A 24,860-nucleotide genomic window follows, 5' to 3' on the forward strand; every position below is an offset into this window, starting at 1 on the left:
TTTTTTAAACCTTGCAAGATTAAAATAGATCTTTAAACATCTCAGAAGCATCTCAGAGCAGAGGTCTGAATTCCAGGATGGTAGTCTGTTCACACACACTCCTCCTGTAGTTCCCTTCAGCAGCCTTTAGTCCACAGTCATAAAGAACTATCACATTATAAATTTTAAGTGGCTGAAGTCCCCACAGTGGTCACTATCACTCTCACACATAAAGCCTGTGAAATGCTTTGAAATCATTTGGGAATATAGCCACTGATAATCCAATATCTAGCATTTTTGCAAAGCCACATGGAGACAACACAAGAATTTAAGCATTACAGTTTGACATCAACATACGGAATTCAGCTACAGAAACAAAGCAGCTCTGCGGGTTTTTTTAAGCCAGACCAAACAGACTGTAGCTACTTTTTAGAGTCAAATATTAACAAGCAATTAACTTTAAGCTGGCCTTCCATCCCTCCAGTGGAAAACATCCCAAGTACTTGCAATCCACTGCAGACATGAGTGGTTCTGTTAGTTTTTCAGCTAGAACTGAAAACTATGGTCAGGAAGTCCAAATGACTGGCCTGGTAGATGAAGGGAGAGCGGTGGATATTGTCTACCTGGACTTCACAGGCACTTTTAAAAAGAAAAGTGTGTCCCTTCTGAGTTTTTGCCTAGAACTTTTAACCTCATACCTAATATCCTGTATCCCTCACTCTCTCAGTCCAAAAGGAATGAGCACTTTGTACCATGCAATGAGCCCAGAAATTAAGCACATGACAGCTCAGAGTGTGTTCCTAACAGCAGTGTGGATCTCTTGGATTTGAGAAGATAGCCCAGCACAGAAACATATTCATCTTGCGTGCTTTCCTGTGAAGCAAGAGAAAGTACATATGAAAGAATGGTGCAAGCATGTGTTCTTGCTTATTGGCGGCCAAGTGAGCACGGTTCATAGACATTAGATACACAGGTTGCATGGAAAGGGGTGGAAACAGGACAAAGGTCCACCACCCTGCCCAGTTCCCTTATGGGCATTTGTACTGCAGTATTAGCCTTTTTCAGAATAAGGGCATGTTGAACATCTTCAGTTACAGTCTCCCACTAAATAGTTCAATAAGCACATCTTAGTTCAGAAAGGGCGAGTCAGTCTTCTCGCTTGAATCCAGTAACTGAGGTACTTTCTTTCAATGGTTTGGATCTGCTTATTGCAAGGGTATATTCATGATACACTCTTCCAGAAGACTACCACTCCCTCCCTCACAACTGCTTCATAGTCCTTCCTGATAACCTTTCCCTGCTCAGATCTCTCTGTGTCCAAGAGTCTGAAAATCTGGATGGTTCCCAGAGCTGAGACTGTTCCAAGCTGTGCAATACACTGCAGATGCCAGGCATACTTAACTGAACAGCCTACCACACCACTTTGAACAGCCCTAAAGTCACTAAGACTCCACAGACTCAGGTAATAACTGAATATCTTCCCATTAATAAGACTGTGATAGTCCCTTAATCATGAGACTGACATATGTGGAAAAATCCATTATAGCAACATGAGATACATGGAAAAAATGTAGCTTGCTGCCTTTATCTGTGGCCTTGCCCAAGCCATTCGTTCAGGTTCACAAGACCAGTGGCCACTGATATCTTTTTCTTGAGACCTCTGACTCAAAGGCAGAGCCATATGCCAATGGGAACCACGTGCAGAGAGGAAGACTGTTTCAGAGTAGAACCAATTGTAAAGAGTGGCAGCCTGACACACTGCTGCAATGGATTAAACATGGGAATAAGACATGGAGTTACATCTGTAGTTTAGGATCTCTAGAAACTATATACTTTGATATAAATAACCCCAACACTGCTTAGACATCTTTCAAGTGTTTTCTCTGTGCACCTCGAAATACCAGCTGCAAGATTCTGTTAAATACACCTGACACTTTGCAAGATCAAATAAAAATTATACCATATAAAGAAATAAGACAAACATAATCTCAATGTTTACTAAAAGGTTTTAATTATATACAGATATTAATAATGTTCCATGGAGCCTAAGCACTTTTATGCAAGACCTTAAAAGTTGAAACACCATTGCCATAGTCTATTGCAATGTCAGAAAGGTACTTGTTTCTTATGTAATGGGAGGAAAGCTTTCAAGGCAAACAGGTTTAGCCCTCATGCTTAACTAGCAGTCAGATCTCCACATCACACACTTCTGAGGTGGATTCCATGGAAACAAACGGTTGTTTTTTTTTTCTTATACAAGCGTAGAATTCACACATAGACATTGTTTTCAGACTTTTGTAAATCAAGTCAGCAACTATGTTGCCTTGAACAGTTTCCTGCCTGATTGCTGCTACCACACGACATTTACATGCTTTTGCACTGGATCAGCTCTGCCTGTGCAGAACTGAGCTATTTTCTACAGCATCAGATATGTCCTGTCCTGTGGAAATGGATCCTGCAACTCGCGGTGTCTTCTGCATTCAATATCCAGAACTGCAGCACAGTTCTGCCTCCACTGCAGGGAGTGCAAAATGCTGCTTCTTATGAAATAATTATCTTTTAGAGGACAAGTACACTACAATCCCAGCTTTTAAATCCTAAGAACTTCCTGCAGTGGAGTATGATACAGTTGCTCTTTGAATAGTGTTCTAGGTTCTTCAGCTGCAAAGCCAGGCAGAGAAATGTTTAGGTTCAAAAAAGTGTAGTAGGTGAGAAAATACACAAAGTATCTCTTCACACAGACACTTTCCCCTCAACTATTACTACTTTCATGGATTTACACATATCACACAATGCCAGATAGAGGAGAGTCACTCAGGAAGACTTCAACTCATTGTTTCAGATCCCCAGTTCACCAAGTGGTTTGTCTATTGAGTTGATGTTAAGCCAAGTCTCACATTTATTCTTACACAAATACAGTAGCTGCCAGGTTGTCCTGGCATATAGCCACATGTTGTTCCAACTTGCCTACGCTCATTCATCTGCCACAGGAGAGCTAAGCAGTTAATGTCTCCCAGGCCAGCACTAAAGGTGGAAGCCAGTAATTTCTTATCCTCCATACTATGGGAACTGAGCTGCTTCTGCCATGAATTCTAACATAGCCTGCTTTCCCTTGTTTGAAGATAAGCATCACTGTTAAAGCCCCCAAACCTGCCTGATTGTACTACCTAAATAAAAAAATCCACCCACCAATTTGAATTTAAAGACATCTGGCAACAGTGACTCCCTGGGGCATCTGTTATAAAGGTTAGTCACCTCGCTATTAAAGATGCATGGCAATTTGGGTTTGTCTGCTTCAACTTTAGTCAGTACATCTACCTCTACACATCAAAGCCTCCTGAACCCCAGATACATTACATCTCTGTGGTTACTTTTACAACCTATGCCTGGAATCTTGCAAAATACAATCATGCCTGCCATAGCTTTTAATCTCCATCTCCTTTAGTCCCTGAATCAGCTAGTCTATCATTTTTTTCCCTGGGAATTTTGACTAACCAGTCTGTCGTTATTCATACTTTGCCATTTGTCCTTTATAAGTAACCACACCAAACAAGCACCTTACTGAATCTCCTTCCCATTCTAGTAACTCTTTCAAGTTTAACACACAACTGAGCTCTTCAGCCAACTCTTTACTGATGACCAGTCACAAAAGTTATAAAATCGCTCATTGAATTTGTTGAAAACCATACTTCTCACTGGTCAGTTACCACATAAAGGAAAACAGCACTCTATCCTTGTATGTGAAATAGAAAAAAAACAGAGATGCTGGAACTGAACACAAGCATTTAGCAAACACTATTGGATCATTAAACACTAACATATTTCTATGATGGCAGACCTATATGGCAACTAGATCTTTTTTCATTCCGAAGGTACTTACTAGCTTAGGCTATGCTACTCAGATTTTTTTCCCCCTTTCAATGTGTTTAACATATCTGTCAACTCTTCTGAATGTCAGACACCTAGGGTTTTTTATACCATCTTTACTGTCCCCTCTACTATATCCTTCTTACAGAAGTTTATTTCCACTTGCTTTATTTGCCATTGAACTAGACATATGCTGTTAACCAAATTCCTCATTTTTTCCTTCTCAGTGAATGGCAGGTGTAGGAGAGAAGCAGTTCTCTGCCTGCCCACTATGACTACTGCTTACCAGATTCACCTGTCAGGCGTTACATTTCAGGGCTGTGAAATAAGAGATATTTCATTTCCATTACTGTGAGAAAATAACACAATTGAACAAAAGGCAAGCTATGTAGCTCCTCGCAACCAAATTCTGTTGTGGGTGGGGGCAGGCACACTTACCTTTTGAGGTGTAGGGACGATTTTATTTCTCAGACACGTTAAGATTTCCTGCTTGTCACATACAGTTCTCTCTCTCAAAAACAGAAAGAATGTAACTATGACATGAGTGTTCTGTATCTTTTTTAAAAAACTGTAGGCTGCTCATTCAAAACAAGTTTTAGAATCTGCAACAAGGGCTTGGGAGCAGCACACAGATTTATGACCACACAAAGTAGCAGGTTACCTAGCAACAGATGTAACTGCTTTGAAAATTGCTTCAGTAGAGTCTAAAATGGAAAGATAATTTAAAAAAAAAACCCCATGCCCTATTAAAAAAAAAAAAAAAAAAAAGAATAGCAGTTGCTCTTGGAAGCGTTTTGCCCCAAGCAGTTATTTTCTCTGAAGTATGAAGTTGCTGAAAGCATTTGCCTAAGAGCAGATACAGCATATGGTATCAACACAGGCAATTGAAAGAAGACTGAATACACTGAGACTGTAACATAGTGAGACTCTAACTTTAATCATTCACTTCCACAAAAGAAGTTGCTTCTAGTCAGGAACTACACCTAAAATGACAGACAATGCAACAAATTCTAGACTTTTAATCTTGTATCATCACCATCGCAAGCTGATTTATTTGGAATTCCACCTAGACAGGATATAATTTATCAAGTTATCATGGAAATGTGTCACCACTCAATGCAATCACGTTACGTATTTAAACATGTACACACAGATCATTTAAATTGATAACATCCAGCACATACTTAGAATTCCTGTGATGTGACTATTAAGTTGTAAACGCCAATTTACAAAATGGAGAAATATTAATTCCAACATATGAAAAAACTAAACTATACTCACAGGACCAACAGAGGTGGGGGGATATGTGCTTTATACACATTTATATGTAATGATACAAAATAATTAATGCTACTTCCCTCTGCAAAGCCTCCCAGCTGTAACCTGAGTTCCTGAGCCCAGCACTTTCTAGTGCTGTGTCTACAGTATTTTGTTAATATTTGTAGAGAACAACCAGTAAAAGATAGGAGAACATTTGCACCTGAGCCAGTAGATATAGAGTTTGCTTCAGGTACCTGTCAGTTGGAAACACAATTATCGTGGAAGTTATGATGCTGTTGTAACACGGGACTTTCAGCTACTTCACCTTTGACACTGAACTAGGAGGCAAAGGAGTTATTACTGAACACATGACAAACTGTCTCCTTAAAAACAGGCGGTCCGACTTGAGATGGCATCAGATTTTTTTTTTAATTATTTTTTGTATATGACTGCTCCATACACATGCAATGGGGCTGAGGCCACAACTTTGGGTCACAAGCACGGGGCTTCTCAGGTGACTCTAGGGCTCCCCAAACGCCCCCTCAGAGACTCACATCCTGTTCTGCAGGAGCATGCCAACCCAAGAGCCTTGGTACCAGTCATGAGGTTTGCAGTGCACTGTGCCCCAAAAGCAGGGCTAGGCACACCTGCAAACCTGACGCATCAGAAGGGAGGTGAGTTTGAAAGCCCAGAGAACAGGGCACCACCACTTCGTGTGCAAGCCTTGCACATGCCCTGCCTGCCCCGAGATGTTAAAAGGGGCCAGGCCACCCAGTGAAGCATGGGAGAGCAGTGGCCACTCCAGATGCATTCAGACAGCAGCTAGACCCCTCACCAAAAATCCTTCCAGGGACTGACATAGCCCCAGCCCTACTATCTAGTCTACAGGGGCGGAAACAGGAGCACAACACTTACTTTATCTTTCATGGCAGAGGGGACAGAGGTCGCCAGCTGCTTGGAGCCCTTATTGAGCTTCTGGCCTGCGCCATCGCTGCCACTGCCGCTCTCGACCTTGATAAGCCGGTGCTTGGGGGAGATGTACTTCACGTTGGGCGGTGTTGCTGGGCGGCGCTCGCTGTGGCTGCGAAAGAGGTGAGGGGAGCCAGCTGCGCAGGTGGCGGGGGGTGCGGCGCAGCATGACGAGGAGGAGAAAGCCTTGGGGGCTGCCTCGCCCAGGTCCTCGGGTGTGGAGTAGTCCGGGCGACACATGGCGCGCAACTTGCGCAGGGACGAGCCGGGCCCGCTGTAGGGGTCCTCGAAGTCGCGGTCTTTCTGGGCACGGTAGGCGCGGAGCAGGTCACTGGTGTCGTCGCGCAGGCGGCGATGCGGGAAACCAGGCGAGGTGTGGTGGTGAAGGTGGAGGTGCGGAGGCCCTTCGGGGCGGGACATGCTGCTGGCACCGTTGCGTTTCTCTCGGTAGTCGGGCCGGGGAGGCTGCGGGGGACTCTTGGTCTTGTTATTGCCCAGGCTGAAGTACTTATTCAGCCATTTGGCCATCGTCTCTCCCGGCCGAGGCCTGTCAGCACCGCGCTCTGCCCCCGGCGCCCCGCGCGCCAGCCCCGCTCACCGCCGCCGCCCGCATGGAGAAGCAGGGCGGCGGGGCGGACCAGCCGCCCCCCTCCGCGCACACGCCGCTCTTCCGCTGCCAACGACTGGAAGGGCCCCGCTTAGGCGCCCGACTTCCCAGCGGGACGGAACCGTTCCCGACCCGAGCCGGGCGCTCACCGTAGCTCCGCGCCCTCCCCCACAGCTCCCGGGCTCTCGCGAGCGCGGCCCCTGCTCCTCCGCGCATGCAGCACAGCCCGGCCTGACCTCAGCACGCACCGGGGAGGCGGGGGACGCATCTGCATGCAGGCCTCGCCGCCAGGGCCCGCCCACCGCCGGGGGCGGGGAGAGCCGGGAGGGGCCGGGCCAGGTGCCGGCGGGCGGTGGCTGTGCGGTGTGCTCCGCCCTGGCCGGGGAGCGGGAAGAGGGCTGGCCGAGCGTCTCGGAGGGGGCCCGTTCCGGGGCTCATCGCTGTCTCCTCGTAAGCCCTGGGAGGGACGGGACGCGCATCATCATCATCATCATCATCATCATCAGCAGCAGCAGCAGCAGCAGCAGCAGCAGCAGAAGCAAGCGTCTCCGTGGAGCGGGGAGGTGTCGGCATGGCCTTTTCCTGCGCTCCGCAGGACCCGCCGAGGCTTCCGTTCTGCGCGTGTGAAAGGGCGGGGGAGCGGAGCTGCTACCGTGAGGAGGCAGGAGGCATGGGTGCTTTTCCTTTCCTAGCTGGCCTGAGGTTCAGGAGCCTCTGTCTGTCCTCTAGCTTGTCGTCTGGAGGAGCCATGACACCTGCAGCCAGGGTGATGTGGTCTCAGCCACTGTCTCCACAGTTTGAGCTCTGACTTTTCTAGAACCGCTACTTCTATGTCCCCCTTCCCCTCAGTGGTGTAAGGGGTCTTAGACTGGGCCCAACTGGCCCCTATCAAAGGGCACCAAGCCCTGTTGTTGGCTAGGGCTAATGCTAAGCAAACAGGATATTGTGTATTTTGTCAGTAGATGCCTTTCCCAAGTGCACGGACATGTTCTTAACATGAACAGCAGAGGTCCTAACATGCTTTCTGGGCAGAAGAGTGGCCTGAAATTAGAATTGAGATGTAAGCCCCTTTTGAAGATGGGAAAGGTAATGTTATGCAGTGTTTGGAGAGTGGTGTGAAGATGTCAGGAGCTAGTCACATTTTACACTGTTGCTTTTAATCACTTGGGAGATGGATCTCTTCTTATCTTCTTATATTCAGAATAGGGGAGGGGAGAGAAGAGGAACCCTTTATCTACTGCTCATTATAAGTCACCTGTGTAGTGCCCTGTTGCATTTTGGCAAACACCTGTGCAGTGTCCTGTTGGCATCATTGAAGCCCAACATCAGAATCATACCTGTAGTACATTTTACACTCCCACTCCCAGTGATGAATTCTGAGGGCAGAATAGAGTTATCTTCATAAGCTAATTATCTTCATGAGTTAAAGATGGATTGGATGTTCATGTGAAGTTTTTATCTGGTTTTATGGACCATTTTAACCTTGCTTTTGGCTGCACATTCTCTATAGGAAGCCTCATTGTCTCTTTTGAATGCAAAGGAGTTCCCTGAGTTTGATCATTATCATGCAGCTTGCTCAATATAAGTGTGTCTGTATGTTTTAGTGACCTCCTGGGAACAGAGCTCCTCCACTGTAAATACAGGGTTCAATTATAATTCCTTCCTGGCAGGATTTCCTGCAGCATTGCCATCAGCTTGTGTGGAAAGGAGGATAGCATGCTCCCTTTACTGGCTTGGGCAACTGGAAAAACTTGTGGTTTTACATCCTTAGTGCTGTTCTCCCATCTCTGCTCAGCATATTCATCCCGTCTGACTTTAATTTTTTTCAGAGCAACTTCTAAGCCTGAGCCTGAGAAGTGTCCTGTTTCTTGACTGGCTAGTACCAGTGTTTTTCAGGGGGTTGCAAGACTCCCAACAGTTGCTGTTTCTAGGAATGGCATGTTCTAGGCCCTTTATACAAGGGTGAGATTTTGCCCGGAAGCAAGATGAGTTTCAACTTCTTTAAAACTCTCATTACCCACAAGTCTAGCAGCTCCCTAATTGCTGTTCTGCCAGTCTTTCCACCAAGAATTTGGCTCCAGCATGGAGGCATGGGTGGGGCAGGAAGGCCCCAGGAGTATCCCAAACTCAGACCAATACTGTCCCTTGTGGCTTAATGAGGAACTACATTTTCTCCGCTGCATTGACGGGCAGCTTGGAGTGACAGGTGGGCAAAATGATGCCAATGCAGGGCAGCTTCTCCAATATTTCAGAGGTCCTCTTAATTTACCTACCATCAAATCTTAGCAATGTGGGAGGATAGGAAATATGGGGTTATTTGGTAACCCCAGGAAAAGCCTATAAATGAAAACAGAAGAATCTGCAAGACAGGCATAGCAGAGAAATGAGATTAATGTTTCTATTGCTGGTGGAGCATGCCAATGTCAGAGGTTGTTCCAACCTGAGTCTGCAAGGACCACAGCACTCATGGATGTGCACAGGCTGCTTTCCAACCCCAGTCTGCTCATGCAGGGTATATCTGCACCTGCAGCACTCCTAGTCCCTGCTGTGAGTCGTTTTCACATGGCTTTTTGGAGGAACCAGGCTTCATCTTTTCAGAGCTTTGACTGGAGTTATGAGTTCTGGTTGGTTGGTTTCTGGCATTTTTTTTTTACCAAACGTAGGGATGGAAGGGTAGTGGTGAAAGACAACTTTCTTAAAACTTCTCTGAAATAACAAATCCTAAAATGTTAGGATCTGAATTGAACATCTGCTTCTGCTTGGCTCTGCAGCTCTTGAAGTACCAACTGCAATTTGTTTCAACTTAGAGAATGAGTAATAAAGAGATTCTTATCTCCACTGAGACCAAATGAAGAGCTGCCATTTGATACATGTATATTATTGCACACAAGTAATTTATTTGTGCTAAGTGTGCACACTCCTAATCATATTAATTTAATTAAATAATGAAGTTAAGTAGCAACTGCTCTGGAATTCACAAGACATTTGTTTCCTCTCATGCTTCTGGTTTCTATGTGTAATAAATGTTGCAGTACATGCAGTGCATTTCAAATTAAGATAAAGAAGAAAAAGTAGCAAGTGACATACAGAGCAAAGAACTTCCTGGATTAATAACACTCAAGCAGTGCTGCCATATCTAACTTCACAGTTATCCTACAAGAAAAGGAGTCCAATATTTTTAGTATTGATCAGCTCTTCACATTGAAATATCCACAACAAAGCTGGAAAGGAGGAAAATCCGTCAGGTTATTATGGCTTTGGGCTAGGCAAAAGATCACAAACATTCAGCACACTAAGAACTGCCATCACAAAACAGAGAAATGTTCTGTTTCTTGATATGCTTCTTTCTTAGTGACTAATGTCAGCTAGTTCAGAAAGGGTGTGTAGCATCCATGATGCATTTGACTTCCTCCTGTTTGTGCATATTGCATCATATTCAGGTAATGATTACAGATCAGTTTGTTACCCACAGGCTATCAAAATTCTGAGTATTTTCCTTTTTGTGTATGTGTATGACTAAACGCGGGATTACTAGGACGATCTGATTTTTCTACTTTCCAGAATGACATCTTCCAGCAACTAGTTTATTCTTGAGTAAGGTGAAGTGCTCATACTGTGATCATCATAGAATACCAGGTTGGAAGGGACCTCAAGGGTCATCTGGTCCAACTTTTCTTGGCAAAAGCACAGTCTAGACAAGATGGCCCAACACCCTGTCCAGCTGAATCTTAAAAGTGTCCAATGTTGGGGAATCCACCACTTCCCTGGGGAGATTATTCCAATGGCTGATTTTTCTTATTGTGAAAAATTTTCCTTTTGGTCCAATCAGAATCTCCCCAGGAGTAACTTGTACCCATTACCCCTCGTCTTTTCCATGTGACTCCTTGCAAAAAGGGAGTCTCCATCTACTTTGTAGCCACCCTTCAAATACTGGAACATGGTGATAAGGTGTCCCCTAAGCCTTCTTTTCTCAAGGCTGAACAAACCCAGTTCTCTCAGCCTTTCCTCATATGGCAGGCTTCCCAGTCCTTTGATGATCTTTGTGGCCCTTCTCTGAACCCTCTCCAGCCTGTCCACACCTTTTTTGTATAGTGGGGACCAAAGCTGAACACAGTATTCCAGGTATGGCCTGACAAGCACTGACTAGAGTGGGATAATGACTTCTTTACCTCTGCTGGTGATGCCCTTGTTGATGCAACGCAGCATCCTGTTGGCTTTCTTTGCTGCAGCAGCACACTGTTCACTCATATTGATCTTGTTGTCCACAAGGACCCTCAGGTCCCTTTCCACAGAGCTGCTCCCCAGCCAGATAGATCCCAGCCTGTGCTGCATTCCTGGACTACGTTTTCCCAGGTGCAAGACCTTACACTTGTCCTCATTGGACTTCATGAGATTCTTGTTAGCCCACTCTTCCAGCCTACTCAGGTCTTCCTGCAAGGTGGCCCTCCCTTCCAAAGTGTCCACTTCCCCTCTCAGTTTGGTATCATCAGCAAACTTCATCAGGGTACACTTGACCCCATCATTCATCCCATCATGTTTTGGTTATTTAAGTCCAACCAATTTGTCCCATATTTTCATGGTGCAGGAAAAGAGAAACAGGTAATATTCCTCTTGAATTTTACTCTTGTGATGTTATCTTTCCCTCCAAGAACCAGTGTGGTTCAATCATCTTTATTTTTCTTGTATCGCATGGGCTATTCAAAGTCAGATTTTGAAGGGTTTTGTCACCTATAGATGCCCTGTAGAATCTGCAAAAGCAGCTTCATAAAGCCAGCTGGAATTAGAGTATAGGGTGTTTGCAAGCATCCCACTTGCCATCTGCCTGCATCTTCTAGGAGCCTCTCTTTCTGGAAATCTCTGGCTTAGGTGACAAATCATAGGTGGCTGCATCATAGATTTGCTTTGGGCACGAGCAGTCTGTAATCATTGGAATTGTGTCCTTCAATCCCAGCTACCCTTCAGAAAATTATGAATTCTGATAATGATGTGGCTGCAGCAGCACAGGGTTCTTCATGGGTTGCAAAACCTGGCTGGGACCTTGATTCAGCCTGAAGTCAGCTGGATAAACGGGAGCTCTGTCACTTTGATGGAAGCACTTTTCCCTGCTTTGTGCTGTAATGTGCAATGATCTCAGAATTTCTGACTTCTTCTCTGTTCTGAGTTCCAATGCAACACAACCTCCTGGAAGTAATGGGACCCTCTGCACAGCGGTGAAAAGTTGGGCTCTGGTACAGGGGCCCAGAGAGGTAATGAGATGTCCATTGTTGGAAATTCAGACCTCAAATGGAGAAGGCCCTGAATATACCAATTTATACTATCCCAGCTTTGAGCAGGGCGGTGGTCCAGAGATTTCTAGAGGTTCTGTTCAATCAAAATCATCCTGTGCTTCTATGAAGCTGCTCTCCTATCTGTGTTCTTCCCAGTTCCTGTGCTCCTGTGCTGCATAAGGCAGGACATGGTCTGACCCAAAAACCTGCACTGGCACAACAGGATGATTTTCCAGTGGGATATGCCTGATGGCTACCCTACTGAGATGTCACTATTCATCCTAAACTGAAAGCTGTTGTACTACTTGTCACCTGACACTACGGGGACAAACAGATCCTCAGAAGAATGATGATGGCACTAAGTTGTAGTTACAAATAAAGGTGGTTTTTTAAACATAATTTTATGATCAGCATAGTATAGAATTTTATGATCACAGTAGCACAGGATTTTTGTAATTAGAATCAGTGTAGCACAATTTTATAAATAGCATAGCACTGAATTTTATAGCAAACCTTAACTTATGGTTCCTAATCACCTGGATCCTCCGCAGATAAGGTCAAATCTTAATACTTGGCTTGCAGTATCAGTATAACAATTGTAATCTAGACTCAATCCTCAGAGGAAGCAGACAACAGTGGAGGTGTCCCGGGCCACTGGGGGATCATGGGTTTTGCTGTCCAGCAGCAGTTCTGGTCCAAGTCCCACTTAGATCTTGTAACTGTTTGATTTTATAGACAGTTCTCTGTGTGCAGTTATGCTTCATTTTTCTGTGACGGGGTCATCACAACCTGGTTTGCTGGGTGCCTGGGACCTTCAAGGCCAGTAAGGAGGGAAGAAGGTGGCTTGGTACCCAGAAACCTTGAGGCTGATATGGAGGTGGAGAAGTCTGCCTCGCGCGCAGGACCTTCAAGAGCTGATGAGGGTGGGAAAGGGGTGTGATATGTGACCAGCTCAGTCACAGAGAATGGCTGTTTGCCTTATAAAATGGTGTTAGTTATGCTAACCATATTACCAGGGGTCAGAAGCAGGGGTTACTGGTGACACTACTTTACAGTCTTCCCATTGTGTGTTGCTTTGCAGTTGACTGTGTCAGTGCTTCTCAATCTACCTAGTTTTTCTAGGTCTTCTTGAGATATCCTCAAACTCTTCCCTATCTGTAGGTAACCTACATAAATTTAAATCATCAGTGTATTTTGCCAGCTCAGTGTTCAGACTCTCTTCCAAGTAATTATAAGTTAGTGAACCTTAGCAATCCTAGCATGGATCCCACAGATGTGCTGCTGTTAGCCTGTTTCAGAGAAGAGAGTTGGCCTGTTGTGGTTTAACCTCAGTTGGCAACTGAGCACCACACAGCCACTTGCTCGCTCCCCCCCCACCCCGCTGGGATGGGGGAGAGAATTGGAAGAGTAGAAGTGACAAAAACTTGTGGGTTGAGATAAAAACAGTTTAATAATTGAAATAAAATAATAATAACAATAAAAATAATGTAATAATAATAATAATAATAATAATAATAATAATACACAAAGCAAGTGATGCACAGTGCAATTGCTCACCACCTGCCGACCAATGCCCAGCCAGTCCCCGAGCAGTGGCCCGCCCAGTCAGCTTTCCCCAGTTTATGTACTGAGCGTGACGTCACATGGTATGGAATGTTTCTTTGGCCAGTTTGGCTGTGCCCCCTCCCAGCTTCTTGTGCACCTCCAGCCTTCTCAGTTGGTAGAGCATGGAAAGCTGAAAAGTCCTTGACTAGTGTAAGCACTAACAACTAAAACATTGGTGTGTTATCAACTTTGTTCTCATCCTAAATCCAAAACACAGCACTGTACCAGCTACTAGGAAGAAGACTTCTTTAAGGCCTTTGATATGGTCCCACACAATATCCTTGTCTCTAAAATTGGAGAGATATGGATTTGATGGGTGGACTATTAGATGGATAAGGAACAGGCTGGATGGCTGCATCCAAAGATGTGTCAAAATGCGGATCAGTAACAAGCGGGGTCCCTCAAAGGTTCGTACTGGGACCAGTACTGTTCAATCTCTTTATTGATGACATAGATAGTGGGATTGAGTGCACCCTCAGCAAATTTGTGGATGACACCAAGCTGAGTGGTGGTGTTGATAAGTTTGAGGGAAGGGATGCCATCTGGAGGGACCTTGACGGGCTTGAGGAGTGGTCCCATGTGAACCTCCTGAAGTTCAACAAGGCCAAGTGCAAGGTCTTGCATCTGGGTGGGGGCAATCACCAGTATCAGTACAGCCTGGGGATGAATGGATTGAGAGCAACCCTGCAGAGAAGGACTTGGGGATGTTGGCAGATGAAAAATTGGACAGGAGCCAGCAATGTGTGCTTGTAGCCCAGAAAGCCAACCATATCTTGGGCTGCATAAAAAGAAGCATGTCCAGCAGGTCGAGGGAGGTGATTCTGCCCCTCTACTCTGCTCTGGTGAGACCCCACCTGGAGTACTGTGTCCAGCTCTCGGGTCCCCAGTACAAGAAAGACCTGTTGGACCTGTTGGAGCAGGTCCAGACAAAGGGCCACAAAAATGATCAGAGGGATGGAGTACCTCTCCTCTGAAGAAAGGCTGAGAGAGTTGGGGTTGTTCAGCCTAGAGAAGAAAAGGCTCCGGGGAGACCTTGCTGTGGGCTTTCTATATATAAAAGGGGTTTATAAGAAAGATGGAGAAAGAGTTTTTGCCAGGGCCTGTAGTAACAGGACAAGGGGCAATAGTTTTAGACTGAAGGAGGGTAGATTTAGATATGAAGAAATTTTTTACGATGAGGGTTGTGAGACACTGGAACAGGTTGCTCAGAGCAGTTGTGGATGCCCCATCATTGGAATTGTTAAAGGTTAGGTTGAATGGGGCTTTGAGCAACCTGATCTAGTGAAAGATGTCCCTGTCCATTGCAGGGAGTGTTGGACTAGATGACATTTAAAGGTCCTTTCCAAACCAAACCATTCTATGTTTCTATGATATCCAATATGACAGCATAGAGAAGAACTGGGAAAATCAGTGCCTTCCACTGTAAAGCTCTTGAAAAGTTGAGAACATTTTGATTATTTATCTGGGTGTATTTGGTTTGCGTGGCAAGGTTTTGGTAGTGGGGGGCTACAGGGGTGACTTCTGCGAGAAGCTGCTAGAAGCTTCCCCTATGTCCAATAGAGCTAATGCCAGCCGGCTCCAAGACTGACCTGCTGCTGACCAAAGCTGAGCCAATCAGCGACGGAGGTAGTGCCTCTGGGATAACGTATTTAAGAATCATAGAATCATAGAATCATTGAGGTTGGAAAAGACCTCTAAGATCATCGAGTCCAACCATTGACCCAACACCACCACCCACTAAACCATGTCCCTAAGTACCTCATCTACTTGTCTTTTAAATACCTCCAGGGATGGGGACTCAACCACTTCCCTGGGCAGCCTGTTCCAATGTTTAACCACTCCTTCAGTAAAGACATTTTTCCTCACGTCCAATCTAAACCTCCCCTGGCGCAACTTGAGGCCATTTCCTCTCGTCCTATCGCTAGTTACCTGGGAGAAGAGACCAACACCCACCTCACTACAACCTCCTTTCAGGTAGTTGTAGAGAGCGATGAGGTCTCCCCTCAGCCTCCTTTTCTCCAGGCTAAACAACGCCAGTTCCCTCAGCCGCTCCTCAGAAGACTTGTTCTCCAGACCCCTCACCAGCCTCGTTGCCCTTCTCTGGACACGCTCCAGCACCTCGACGTCCTTCCGAAGTGAGGGGCCCAAAACCGAACACAGTATTCGAGGTGCGGCCTTACCAGTGCTGAGTACAGGGGCACAATCACATCCCTACTCCTGCTGGCCACACTATTTCTGATACAGGCCAGGATGCCATTGGCCTTCTTGGCCACCTGGGCACACTGCCGGCTCATATTCAGCCGGCTGTCGACCAACACCCCCAGGCCCTTTTCCGACAGGCAGCTTTCCAGCCACTCTTCCCCAGGCCTGTAGCGCTGCATGGGGTTATTATGACAGAAGTGCAGGACCCGGCACTTGGCCTTGTTGAACCTCATACAATTGGCCTCAGCCCATCGATCCAGCCTGTCCAGGTCCCTCTGCAGAGCCTTCCTACCCTCAAGCAGATCAACACTCCTGCCCAACTTGGTCTCATCTGCAAACTTACTGAGGGTGCACTCGATCCCCTCATCAATAAAGATATTGAACAAGACCGGCCCCAAAACTGAGCCCTGGGGAACACTGCTCGTGACCGGCCACCAACTGGATTTAACTCCATTCACCACAACTCTCTGGGTCTGGCTGTCCAGCCAGTTTTTTACCCAGCACAGAGTACACCTGTCTAAGCCGTGAGCCACCAGCTTCTCTAGGAGAATGCTGTGGGAAACAGTGTCAAAGGCCTTACTGAAGTCCAGGTAGACCACATCCACAGCCTTTCCCTCATCCACTAGGTGGGTCACCTGGTCATAGAAGGAGATCAGGTTGGTCAAGCAGGACCTGCCTCTCATGAACCCGTGCTGGCTGAGCCTGATCCCCTGGTTGTCCCGCTCATGCTTTGTGAGTGCTTTCAAGATGAACCGCTCCATAATCTTCCCCGGCACCAAGGTCAGGCTGACAGGCCTGTAGTTCCCCGGATCCTCCTTCCGGCCCTTCTTGTAGATGGGCGTCACATTGGCAAGCCTCCAGTCGTCTGGGACCTCCCCTGTTAACCAGGACTGCTGATAAATGATGGAGAGCGGCTTGGCGAGCACCTCTGCCAGCTCCCTCAGCACTCTTGGGTGGATCCCATCCGTCCCCGTAGACTTGTGAGCATCCAGGTGGTGTAGCAGGTCGTTGACTGCTTCCTCTTGGATTACGGGGGGTTCATCCTGCTCGCCGTCCCTGTCTTCCAGCTCGGGGGGCCGAGTACCCTGAGGATAACTGGTCTGCCTGTTAAAGACTGGGGCAAAGAAGGCATTAAGTACCTCAGCCTTTTCCTCATCCTCGGTGACAGTGTTCCCCCCCGCATCCAATAAGGGATGGAGATTCTCCTTGGCTCTCTTCTTGTCATTAATATATTTGTAAAAACTTTTTTTGTTGTCTTTAACGACAGCGTCCAGATTGCGTTCTAGCTGGGCTTTTGCCTTTCTCATTTCTTCTCTGCACGACCTAACGAGATTCCTGTACTCTTCTTGAGTCACCTGCCCCTTCTTCCACACGTGGTAAACTCTCCTTTTTTTCCTGAGTCCCAGCAAGAGCTCCCCGTTCAGCCAGGCCGGTCGTCTTCCCTGCCCATTCTTCTTATGGCGTACGGGGACAGCCTGCTCCTGTGCCTTTAAGACTTCCTTCTTGAAGATCGTCCAGCCTTCCTGGACCCCTTTGCCCTTCAGGACCGTCTCCCAAGGGACTCTCTCAACCAGCATCCTGAACAGGCCAAAGTCCACCCTCCGGAAGTCCATGGTTGCGGTTTTGCTGGCCCCCCCTCCTTACTTCACCAAGAATCGAGAATTCTATCATTTCATGGTCGCTAAGCCCAAGACAGCCTCTGACCACCACATCTCCCACCAGTCCTTCTCTGTTTGTAAACAGCAGGTCGAGCGAGGCACCTCCCCTGGTAGGCTCACTTACCAGCTGTGTCAGGAAGTTGTCTTCCACACACTCCAGGAACCTCCTAGACTGCTTCCTCTCTGCCGTGTTGTATTTCCAGCAGACGTCCGGGAAGTTGAAGTCCCCCATGAGAACAAGGGCTAGCGATTGAGAGACTTGTGTCAGCCACTTGCAGAACGCTTCATCCGCCCCTTCATCCTGGTTGGGTGATCTATAACAGACTTCCAGCAGGATATCTGCCTCGTTGGCCTTCCCCCTCATCCTTACCCATAAACACTCAACTGTATCATCATCACAATCGTTGAGCTCTAGACAATTGAAACACTCCCTAACTTACAGAGCCACCCCACCGCCTCTCCTTCCTCGCCTGTCCCTTCTGAAGAGTCTATAGCCATCCATTGCAGCACTCCAATCATGAGAGTCACCCCATCATGTTTCTGTGATGGCGACTAAGTCATATCTCTCCCGCTGCACAATGGCTTCCAGCTCCTCCTGTCTGCCGCCCATGCTGCGTGCATTGGAGTAGATGCACTTGAGCTGGGCTATCGATTTCGCCCCCAGCATTGGCATGCCACCCCTAGGCTCATCTCTAGTGGGCCTGGTTTTATCCCCTTCCCCCTTCGAACCCAGTTTAAAGCCCTCTCAATGAGCCCTGCCAATTCATGAGCAATGATTCTTTTCCCCCTGTGAGACAGCTGAACTCCATCTGTCGCCAGCAGGCCCGGTGCCATGTAAACCTCCCCATGATCAAAAAAGCCAAAATTCCTCCGATGGCACCAGCCCCTGAGCCATGTGTTGATCAGGTGTGTTTTCCTGTTCCTTTCAGTATCCTTCCCTGCCACTGTAGGGATTGAGGAAAACACTACCTGTGCTCCCGATCCTTCAACCAGTCGCCCCAGTGCCCTGAAGTCCCTTTTGATCACTGCAGAACTTCTCTCTGCAACCTCATCGCTGCCAGCCTGTATAACCAACAGCGGGGAGTAATCGGAAGACCGTACCAGACCAGGGAGCTTCCTAGTGATGTCTCTGACCCCGGCCCCAGGGAGGCAGCAGACTTCCCTGTGGGACAGGTCCGGTCGGCATATAGGGCCCTCTGTTCCCCTCAGAAGGGAATTGCCTATGACAATTACCCTCCTTTTTTTCTTAGCAGCAGCAGTCATAATGCGTGGGGCTGACTGCCTCACCCTAGGCGACCCCCTGGATGGACCTTCGTCTACATCCTCGTTTGCCTGGCCCTCAAGTTCCAGGGCCCCATATCTGTTGTGTAAAGGCAACCGGGAAGGTGAGGGAGGCTGGGCGAGGGTTCACGTGGCACCCCGAGCAGGGACCTGTTTCCATTCCCTCCCGTTGCTTAGGTCCCCTCCTTCTACCTGGTGGCAAGAGGGCAGGGGATCCTCTGCTTCTTGTGGAGCCTCCATCTGCTGCCTTTGCCTCAGGGACGGCAGGGTGCGGCTCCACCAATCTATCTCCCTCTCACACTCCCGGATACTCATTAACCTTTCCACCTCCTCCTTCAGCTCTGCCACCAGGCCGAGCAGATCATCCACCTGGTCACACCGCACACAGGTGGCGTCTCTGCTGCCCTCTGGTACAGCGGACAGGCTCAGGCACTCCCTGCAGCCAGAGACCTGGACAGCTGTATGCTTGCGTGAGGGCTCCATCTGGGTCGCCACATTTCTTCTGGCGACGGCTTTCGGCTGAGTGGAAACCATAGCTGGTCCTCTTCTGGGAAGGCGACGACTACCAGTTGAGTTGGCCTTTCAGAGCCAGGAGGGTGGCTGCGCCTTGCCCGCTCGCCTTCTCTGCACGCCCCGCCTGCGCAAACTGCCGCGCCACACCCTTCTAACGCGCCGCGCTCCCCGGGGGTTGCTCTTGCATGTGAGGGGGTTTGGCCGCCGTCCCTCCTGTCCCCGCCCACGCTGAGTCAGAGCTGCCGCTGGTCAGGAACTCCCTCCTCCGGGTGGGGGAAGGGGGGCGGGCTGGGGCACCCTCTCGCTCCCTGCGCTTTTGCCTTCGCGGGTTTTGCCGCGGTTTTGCCGCTTCAGGAAGGGTCCCCCGGCGCGATCCTCCGCTCCGGAGCCCTTCGCCTCGGTGGCTTCGCTGAAATGTGAATGAAATTCAGTGAAATGAAAATGAAAGAAGGGGAGAAAAACTTCTGCACAACAGCAGCCAGGAGAGAGGAGTGAGAGAAACAAGTCTGCAGACACCAAAGTCAGAGAAGGAGGGGGAGCAGGTGCTCCAGGTGCCAGAGTAGAGATTCCCCTGCAGCCCATGGTGAAGACCATGGTGAGGCAGGCAGTCCCCCTGCATCCCATGGAGGTCCACAGCAGAGCAGATATCCACCTGTAGCCCATGGAGGACCCCATGCCGGAGCAGGTGGGTGTCCAAACGAGGCTGTGACCCCACGGAAAGCCGTACTGGAGCAGGCTCCTGGCAGGACCCTGTGGACCCATGGAGAAAGGAGCCCACACTGGGGCAGGTTTGCTGGCAGGAATTGTGACCCTGTGGGGGACCCATGCTGGAGTAGTCTGTTCTTGAAAGATTTTACCCTGTGGAAAGGACCCACGCTGGAGCAGATCGTGAAGAACTGCAGCCTGTGGGAAGGACTCACATTGGAGAAGTTCATGGAGGACTGACTCCTATGGGTGGAATCCCATGCTGGAGCAGGGGAAGAGTGTGAGGAGTCCTCCCCCTGGGGAGGAAGGAGCGGCAGAGACAACATGTGATGAACTGACCACAACCCCTGTTCCCTGCACCCCTGTGCCACTGTGGGGGAGGAGATAGAGAAAATCGGGAATGAAGTTGAGCCTGGGAAGAAGGAAGAGGCGGGGGGAAAGTGTTTTAAGATTTGGTTTTATTTCTCATTACCCTACTCTGATTTGATTGGCAATAAATTAAATTAATTTCCCCGAGCTGAGCCTGTTTTGCCTGTGACGGTAATTGGTGAGTGATCTCCCTGTCCTTATCTCAACCTATGAGCTTTTCATTATATTTTCTGTCCCCTGTCCAGTTGAGGAGGGGGAGTGATAGAGCAGCTTTGATGGACACCTGGTGTCCAGCCACGGTCAACCCACCACACTGAGCAAGATAAACAAGATATCCAGATCAAGCTTCTGTTAATTTGTACTAGCTGTTAAATGTAAGTCAGTCTCTCAAAAATTATGGTTCATCTACCTTTGTGCTAGATCCCAGAGGTAAACTTTGTAATTGCCAGTGCCAGTCTGGTTCCTCCTGGAGGAAGAACGAGAACAGATTGTAACTGTCAGTTACTCTCAGATTTAATTGTCAATAGTTCAGTAGTTCCTCTTAATGTAAACAAGTTATTTAGTTCACTACTCAGTCTCTTGTCCTCAAGTAACTAACAATTTGTGGACAATTGGAACTCTTTCATATACCTTTAAAGGTTAGTGTTTTAGAAAAAAAACAATTATCTAGTGTTTTGACAGTTGCAGTGCAAGTGAATAAGGCTGAAAGGATGAATGATAGGAATATGGACAAATAAGGATGATAATGCCTTCCCAACCACTATAGAATGCTGCTGTCTTATCTCACATTAACAAGTTTTCAGGACTAACTTAGTTAATGTGCCTGTTCCACAGCTACCCACTACCCTGACTCTTAAAAAGGACTAAAGAAATTGCCAACACTGGACCTCTCCATCCACTGTCTCAATGAAGACTATGTTCATGAAGAATGAATCCACAGCAGATAGATCCAGATAATGCATTTTATAAGAAATGATGATGATTCCATTCCATGATCCCAGATGATTTCATTTTATAGGAAAAATGTGCCTCTTCACTCAAACGTGCATTCTTCCAGAAAGGAATCTGCTATTTCCTTTAGAATACATCTCGTCAAACAGAAGATACTTTGCATTCTCTTAGATGGTGAAAAAACCCTAGGTCATCCTTTACAGTTTTCTGTTCCTTGGTAACAGAGAAATCAATAATAGTTATCACTCAATTTTCACTCCAAGATTGCAAGCAGATTATTCTGTATGCATTTCCCTGATACAAAATCACTGGCCTTATACCACAAAAAAGAATCTAGAACAGCTAGCTATTAAAACGGCCTTCATTACCTTTTTCCAAGTTACCTGCTTTGGAAAATACAGAGAGACTCATCTGTTCAAGAAACATTAATACCCCTATTCCCTTCCTATATCAGAATAGGAAGGTCCAGCAATTGTTTTTCAAACACACACAATAGTGATCTCCACAGGAAATATCGAGGGAGAAATAAGGGTCAGGTACCAACTTCAGCTGTCTTTTTAGAAAAACTGCTTGCCTACAAAGACCCTCATTACTTGGACCTCTCTTCCCATTCAGTGAAACAATTAGTGAAATGGAAGGTGTAATGCCTACCATATCTATAGGGACTGAGGCAGCAGGAAGGTCACAGATACCTACATATTTAATTCCAGCATGTTACTTTCTAGATACACATATAAGCAGCAATCATAAACAGCAGGTAAACAGTTTTGTAAAAGAGCCATAATTACTATCATATACAAACATGTCTTTATTAGACAAGGAATGTAAAATAGTTTTACTAGAGGAAGTATATATCAAGTCAGAAATCTTGAATGAATGTCTTGGCAGAACTTCAAGCTGTCATCTTGTGGATATCAACTCACTGTGATCACAGAACCATATGATAATTTAAACTGGAATGGATCTCTGGTGGTAGTCTACTCCAATCCCTACCTCAGAGAATGTACAAACAGATAAGCTGCTGAGGAACTTGTCCAGTTTTGTTTTTATCATCTTCAGGATGAAAATTCAACCTTCAGCCTTTCAGGGCAACCTACTCAAGTGTTTGTCTACTCTCATGGTGAAATTTTTTTCCTAAGACCTAATGAAAATTTCTCATGTTGCAGCTTGTGTCTGGTTCCTCTTGTCCTTTCACTGTGCACCTCTGTTAAGAATCTGGCTCCACCTTCTCTGCCCTCATATTAGGTAGTTGAAAATAGCAATGATCTCACCCCTTGAGCTTTCTTTTTTTTTCAGGCTGAACAAACCCAGTTCTCTCAGCTCATTTTGTATGTCGTGACTTCCAGCACTCAAGTCATATCATCATGACAAAATGATCTATCTTAGTCTTCAGGAATAGCCATCAGAGATAAGTCAGAGCATGATGGAATATATTTGATTATCCATTCTTGACAGCACTGGTTGATAATTAGTTGCCCTTGGCTTTAACCCAAGAATCTGAAAGGCGACAAGATGATTTGTGAAAATCCCTGATCTCATCAGGGTAAGAGCAGAAAAAGCTCATTTATTACCTATATTATGACAAACTCACCCTGAGAAAATTATTCTAAGGGATGAACACTAGCAGACAAACACCTTTTTTTTAATGAAAATAACGTACTCCTTTAGGAGGTAAGTTAGGAGGTTGATACAGCACCTGAACTAAAAGATACTTGTACTGGGTATTAGTGCCCAGGTGCTGGCAGTGGGGGGCTGCAGGGGTGGCCTCTGTGAGGAGAGGCCAGGGCTGCCCTGTGCCGCACACAGCTGGTTCCAGCTGGCTCCAACGAACCCACTGCAGGGCATAGCTGAGCCCCTCAGCCAAGATGGTGCTGCCACTGGGAAAGCATATTTAAGAAAGGGCAAAATACACTGAACAGGCAGAGGAGGAGTGAAAAAAAAAGAGTAAGAAAGGGCAGCGTGAGCCTCAAGGTCAGAGAATGAGAAGGAGGTGCTCCATGGTGAAGCAGATATCCCCTGCAGTCTGTGGAGGACCCCATGCCAGAGCAGGTGGATATTCCTGAGGGAAGTGTGGCCTATGGGGAGGACCCACGCAAGAGCAGGTTTTTTTCCTGGAGGACTGCAGCCATGGAAGGACCCACACTGAAGCAGGGCAAAAGTGTGAGAGGGAAGGAGCAGCAAAGAAGGAACCACTAGCATTGACCATAGTCCTCCTGCCCCATGCCCTCCCTCTGCACCGCTGGGTGGGTAGAGGAGTTGGGACTGGAGAAATGAAGTTGAGCTTGGGAGAGGGGGATGAAAGGTGCTGGTTTAATGTTTGTCTTTGTTTCTCACTACCTGAATCTATTTTGATTGGCAATAAACTAAATTAATTTTCCCAAAGTCAAGTCTATTTTCCACTGACAGTAACTGGTAAGCAATCTCCCTGTCTTTGTCTCAGCCCATGAGCTTTCTCATCTTATTTTCTGCCCCTGACCTACTGAGGAGGTGTTTTGCACCAGGGGCTGTTGGCCTGTTATGATCCCAGTAAGAAACATACTCAGACTCTGTAAAGTATGATTAGAGCTAACACTGTAAGGATAGAATATTATAGATAATCTTACATCCCCTTAGATGCTGGGAGCTCTGCTTGGTGTACCATCACATGGTCCTCTGATGCATGCTGGGCAGACCCTGTCCATAGAAGAGATTCTCCCATTTTGGTAATTTGAGGTATTATGGGATTTTTCTTACAAGGGAACAACTCTATTAATCATTTCTCCTGTCAAACAGGAAGGATGTTCACATGAGATCACTAAATCCTCGATGTACAATGCTCTTCCTGTCCAGATCACTACAGGAGGGGGAGTCAGCAACTGTATGGGCATTTGGCTGTTAGCCAAGGCTAAACCATCACAGTTAAAACATCCATGCGTTGGTATCAGGTACTTAACAATTGCCTTGTCCTCCAAAAGAAATACAAAAAGTTCACTTCCTTACAAAAGACCTAGCATTTGTTTCCCATCTTGCTGGTGTCATTCTGCCCAAAATAATAATAATTGTGAATGAAAGGCATTCATGAGCTGAATGTCAAGATACTGCCAACTGTGCAGGATTGCTTTAGATTTAATTTACATCAAGAAACATTTAAGCAAGTGCAGATCAAAAGTGTTGTCTGCATTTACAAGATCGATTGTAAACAATATTTAATATGTTTTGATGGAGGATTTCTCCAGCACAGCAACACTATTAAATCAAATTTGATCCACCAGACAAAGAAGAATCAATCCCTGAAAGAAGGAGAAATATCCTTAAAATGGAAAGATATTATCATCACAAGAAAAGAAGGATACAAGCACATCCATGAATAAAGGTAGACTGAGAATCATGTTTCTAACTGCTAAGTTGATGAAATACTGGAATCAAAGCAACAGAGCAAAAAACTAACATATTTTTCTTTAAATGAAGCTTGATCATATCAGAGAAAGGGGTCCTATAACAAGGTTTTATATGACAGTAGAGAACTGGTAACTGTCAATTGTCGCAGTATTTGTGGGCAGCTGAATGTCATCCCACTTGCTTTGCTTCAGCTGAGATGCCCACTCTTGAACATCAGGTTCTTTTATCAAAGTTAGTTAAGAAATATCT

The 24,860-nt window shown here is 46.6% G+C and overlaps 1 protein-coding gene and 1 long non-coding RNA gene across 4 annotated transcripts in view; one reads left to right on the forward strand and one right to left on the reverse strand.

Moving 5' to 3' along the window:
• The window catches only part of SHB (SH2 domain containing adaptor protein B), a 90,877-nt gene extending 83,986 nt beyond the window's left edge, over positions 1-6,891 (reverse strand). For all 3 annotated transcript variants that reach the window (XM_076361890.1, XM_076361892.1, XM_076361893.1), the window contains exon 1: positions 6,022-6,891. In XM_076361890.1, the coding sequence (XP_076218005.1) occupies positions 6,022-6,603 (582 nt within the window). In that variant the 5' untranslated portion in view covers positions 6,604-6,891. The remainder of the gene's footprint in view (positions 1-6,021) is intronic.
• Positions 6,892-7,087: 196 nt separating this feature from the next.
• LOC143172774 (uncharacterized) overlaps positions 7,088-24,860 on the forward strand; it is a 33,968-nt gene continuing 16,195 nt past the window's right edge. The window contains exon 1 of the long non-coding RNA XR_012997410.1: positions 7,088-7,132. This is a non-coding gene — a long non-coding RNA (uncharacterized LOC143172774). The remainder of the gene's footprint in view (positions 7,133-24,860) is intronic.

The sequence above is a fragment of the Aptenodytes patagonicus genome, chromosome Z (genome assembly GCF_965638725.1).
Source record: "Aptenodytes patagonicus chromosome Z, bAptPat1.pri.cur, whole genome shotgun sequence".
NCBI classification, from domain to species: Eukaryota; Metazoa; Chordata; class Aves; order Sphenisciformes; family Spheniscidae; genus Aptenodytes; species Aptenodytes patagonicus.